Source organism: Cynara cardunculus (assembly GCF_001531365.2).
Source record: "Cynara cardunculus var. scolymus isolate 2C chromosome LG 2, CcrdV1, whole genome shotgun sequence".
Classification (NCBI taxonomy): Eukaryota; Viridiplantae; Streptophyta; class Magnoliopsida; order Asterales; family Asteraceae; genus Cynara; species Cynara cardunculus.
In genome coordinates, this window is record NC_037529.1 from 44673735 (window position 1) to 44678332 (window position 4598).

The 4598-nt window shown below is 39.3% G+C and overlaps 1 protein-coding gene across 1 annotated transcript; it reads left to right on the plus strand.

Annotated features, from left to right (window-relative positions):
• Positions 1-620: 620 nt before the first annotated feature.
• Positions 621-2977, plus strand: LOC112506106 (calsequestrin-2-like). The gene is made up of 3 exons (XM_025110136.1): positions 621-849; positions 2217-2372; positions 2658-2977. The coding sequence occupies exons 1-3, from the start codon at positions 621-623 to the stop codon at positions 2975-2977; spliced, it is 705 nt and encodes a 234-aa protein (XP_024965904.1).
• Positions 2978-4598: the final 1621 nt, after the last annotated feature.

Consider the following 4598-nt stretch of genomic DNA (forward strand, 5'->3'; position numbering starts at 1 on the left):
AAATGAAACGTCTTATGACGTCGTTTTTTAGTTTAAACAATGCGATTTTTTAGACGTGCATACCGTTTTGACACACGCAACCCCTCGAAATTCAATCCAATCGTGTTTGAGAACGTGTTATTTTCTTCCTCATTGAAGAACTTTTAAGTCGTATTTTCCTCTCTCTTATTTCCATTTCTATCTTCTCCTATCTATAAATATGAGACTTATCCTCTCATTTTTGTCTTACGCTTTCAAATACTTTTGTCGAACCTCTGCCTGAAAAACTTTTGCAAGCAAAAACCAAAGAACTCTCAAAATCCTTCAACCTTCTTCTTCTTTTAAGATCACAGGTTGATAACTCTTCTTTCTTATTTTGATATGTTCTTCTTCTAAGATACTCATGTTAGGTTATTTAAGATCTTGTTCTCTTAAACAACTAACATAAAGATTATTAACACATTCTTATACTTGGTTATAATCTAAAGTTTCTATACAGTTACTCTTCTTGAAAAACCATAATATTTTCTTCATGGATTTTTCAAAAGAAGTTCTATTATTTCAAAACTTAATAGTTTACATTTGTTTCTTAAATTTCTAATAGATCTGTTATTCTTTATTTTCTTTTATTTATAACAGAAATGTCTGCCAAGAAGGTGAATTTCTCGATTGACGAAATGTCTTTCAAGCCCAACAATCGTGTCGCGCTTTTAGACATTCCGGCCAACAAATCTGATGACGAGGAAGTTGCTACATTCCTCAAGAACTCTCTAATCTCTTTCGCTATCTCCCATAAACCAGTCATGGTGAAGGAAATTCTTCAGCAGTTATGGCTTACTGTTGAAGTAGTTCAAGAGACTGACAAGACTGGTAAACCGGTGGAGAAAAAATCTCCTTCACCTTTAACAGAATGACTATCAATTTTGGCGTAGCCACACTGAGGACCGCTTTCGATCTACCAAAGGTCCCTATGCTAGTGAACCTTACACTAAAGATATCATCTCATGCTTCGATGATATTGGCTATGCCTGGCCAACAAAGAAGGATTCCAGCGATCCCCTCAAGTCGCTATCAAAGATTGAGAAGAACCGCATGTGTCAGCGGTATGGCAGTTTTTGTTTTCCCATTTCATCTAGTGTGTGGAAGGAAAAACTGGTGGACAACATCAAGCGTCCAGAGTTATGATGAATATTGGCGTTTCCATCATTCGCCAAAGGCCAATCAACTTTGTCAGCATGATATTTGAAGACTTGGTGCTGAAGCTGAACAAGCGCTAAAGGGAAAAAGTGGTACCTTATACCAGATTCTTATCTTTAGTGTTTGCTAAAATATTTAGCAACAAGTTCTCCGTGGAAGGCAACTTGCCCATATGCAACCATGGATCCAGAATCTTGGATCATAAGCTGAAAGTTGAAGATGTTGCTCTCTCCTCCCTTCTAACTGTGCTTGGATATCCTTCTTCATCTTCTCCAACTGTGCCTGTATGTCCTTCTTCCCTTGCTTTGGTGGTCAACACTAAGGCAAACCCCTCAAAGTCTACCAAACAACCACCACCCTCTCTTCTAAAAGATCTTCCTCTTAAAACACTCGAGGGCCAGGAAAGCCAAAAAGAGGATAACCACATATCTTGTTGTTACCTCTCTAAAGGTTCCAGTCATTGAAACCAACCTTAACCCCGAGGCAACTTCGGGTTTATCTCCTCCAATATCTTTAGTGATTTCTTTTGTTACTGTTGTACATGTGGCTCCTCTCTCAACCACCTTAGTGACCCAAATAACAGAAGGTGTGTATATTAGCATAGCCACTTTTGAACACCCACTTCCACCACTCTCAGCCATCTTCTCTTCTCCTTCTTCATTGGTTTTGACACGTGCTCGTGATTCATCAGTGATTGTCCTTACTGATGATGAAACACTCACCACATGACCTGAGGTTGCTCCTCTCGAAACACCTCAATTAATGGAAGCCTATCCTCACCAAGGAAACTTGGAGAGAACCAGCATCAATCCTTCAGATGGTGTTGATGACCCCTTAGGTAATCTTCCAACCTACCCCTTCATTTCTTCTTACCATGAGGTATCTTATACTCAACCATCTTGTTTTTCAGGTCCTTGCGATGAAGGAACTCCAGCCATGGAAGAGGATTATAACATGGTTGATGACATGAAGCTGCTTCTCCCAGTCGTAGAGACTGTCTTAATTAAAATGGATCAAGTCCATAAATGCATGCCTCTCAGGGATGACATCCTCTGACCTCTCAGTTGTCAAAGCTGATGTCAATGACGTGAAGGAATGGCTTTCTGTGGTACAAGCTGATGTATGCACCACTGTTGAGGATATCTCTGCTCTCAACAGCAAAGCCAATGAAGTGAATGTTCAGCTTACCAAGCATGGTGAGTTGTTGTTGTAGATACTAGATCTTCTCCAATGTCTAGTGCCAGCTTCTACACCCTTCTTCATAGCTATGGATAGCCTATCGCTGGATCAGGCTCTCGAAGTCAGTTTTATTTAAGCTCGATCACTGACCATGCTTGAACAACAAATGGACATTATAGCCCTGAGTCTTGATAACCTCTTCTCTCGTCATGCTGATGATAAAGAGGGGGAGAAAGACTTGGCTGCTGCTGTCCCTTGAACAACAGCTGAATCTGATGCTCAAAGAGCTTAAACTAATGAAGTTGAGGTTGTTGATGATGCCATCAATTCCCATGAAGCTGAAGCAGAGGTTGTTGATGATGTCGTCAGAGCTGACGCTGAAGCTCATGATGAAGACCTTCATATCACCTTCGCAACTGATGCTGGTGATGAGGAAGATGAAGGTGAAGATGATGATGAAGATCACGATGACTCTCCATGCCTTCCTGACTTTGGAAAAGATCTTGATGGTGAAGATGATGAAGACGACGATGACGATGACTTCACCATTCAATATAACAAACCTTCCAGTGCTCTAAACGAAGTCTCTCGTAGGGATTCTTCATCCCATGGGGAGAAATAGAAAGAAAAAGAGAAAGAGACTACCACCAAGAACCAGAAAACCTCTTCCAAAGACAAAGGTGTTGCTGAAGCAGGAAATCTGAAAGTTCTCTTCAAACCTGACGTACCTCAAGAATATATTGAATCCTCTAGGTTTGCGTTCATCACTTCCTTATGTCAACTCTCTTCTTCTATCCCTTCTACTACTTGTGGTCATCTAGAGGAATGAGTACCTGAAAACCCAACTTCTAGTGTTCCTAGCGACCAACAGATGACTCAGCTTAAGGAGTCACTCGACCAAACTAGAGTAAAAATTCCTTTTCTTACCTCTAGTTGTGGTGAGTTTGACTTCTGTATTGAAGCTAAAAGACTCGAAGCACTTAGGCTACGAAAGAACTCAAAATTCAATGATAACAGACTGAGGACAACCTCAAGCTGGCCAAGTCTCTTGCTTCTCAAGTTCTTCCAAACAAATCGTCTAAAAAGATGGTGAACGCTGTCAAGGCCCAAGCTAAATTGCTTTCAATTGCAGAAGTTGAACATGAAAAAGCAATGAAGCTGAAAGAATGAGACAAAAAATAGAGCAAAGATCATCTAAATAGGAGAATAATTCCTCATCGAATCTCAAGCGTCACAATCAATGGACGAATGAAAGATGGTGGACTTCTCACCTCCATGCTCATCTCTAGAGACAATCTTGAAGCTGTTACTGAGTGTTCTTCCCACCTTGGACAATACGACAATAGTGAATGGCTGGAAATCCGCCAATCCATTCAGTGCTCAAAGACAAGGTACAAGTAAATAATTGGAGACATCCTCAGCGTGCTGATCAAGAAGATGTCCAAATTCGTTGTTGTACCTACAAAGCTGATGTTGAAGAAAGGTGGAAGAAGAAAACCTTCAGATCCTAACAATGGACCAACTTTGAGGAACGAACATGAAACAAAGTTCTCTATGGATGAAGTCTAGAACCATTCAAAGAAGCCAGGCATCTCTATGTTGAACCTCTCTTTGCCAGTGAAGGGTCCTTACGTACCCAGCACTATGCATCTAAAGCCTGAGTTTGGATTTATATTCCTTGACTATGAAGGAGAACACAGCTTTCAGAGAGTGTATGAGTTTGGTCTTTGTCCTATAGAACATCTTTATTATCTAATATATTGGTTGGACAATGATCTTTATGGTGAAATGAAAGACCGCAGAATCATAAAAGAATTTCTATGTCGAAAAATGCTCGGAGAAAAAGTACCTGGTTACATCGACTTCAGCGACTTAGATTAGTTAGAATTCTCTATCATGTAAAATCTTATCTTTCATTGTATGTTTTATTTTTCTGTTTTTTCTTTCAATGTACAACTTATATGTAATAAGTCTACAATATATTGATTCTAACACTTGTAATTCTCCTATTAATATGAGTATTTCATCAATATCACTGGAAAAGATCCCTGAAAAAAATAATAGGGATACGTGTCTATGTGTTCCAGTATGCTCTTACAGTCACTGACAATCTTTAGTCAGTGAACATGCTTTCAGATTCAGTTTTCCTTCTTATAATTTTTCTTGAACTTATAACTTAAGAAAACTTATATAGTAAAAATTGTATCACTGAAAATGATCCGAAAATAGTTAAATAGGATATG

Excerpts from the sequence above, each read along its gene's own strand:
- LOC112506106 (XM_025110136.1), top strand. The coding sequence starts at position 621 with ATGTCTGCCAAGAAGGTGAATTTCTCGATTGACGAAATGTCTTTCAAG. Across the intron at positions 850-2,216 it reads TCAAGAGACTGACAAGACTG|GGATGACATCCTCTGACCTC; the intron begins GTAAACCGGTGG and ends CATGCCTCTCAG. Across the intron at positions 2,373-2,657 it reads TGTTCAGCTTACCAAGCATG|TTGAGGTTGTTGATGATGCC; the intron begins GTGAGTTGTTGT and ends AAACTAATGAAG.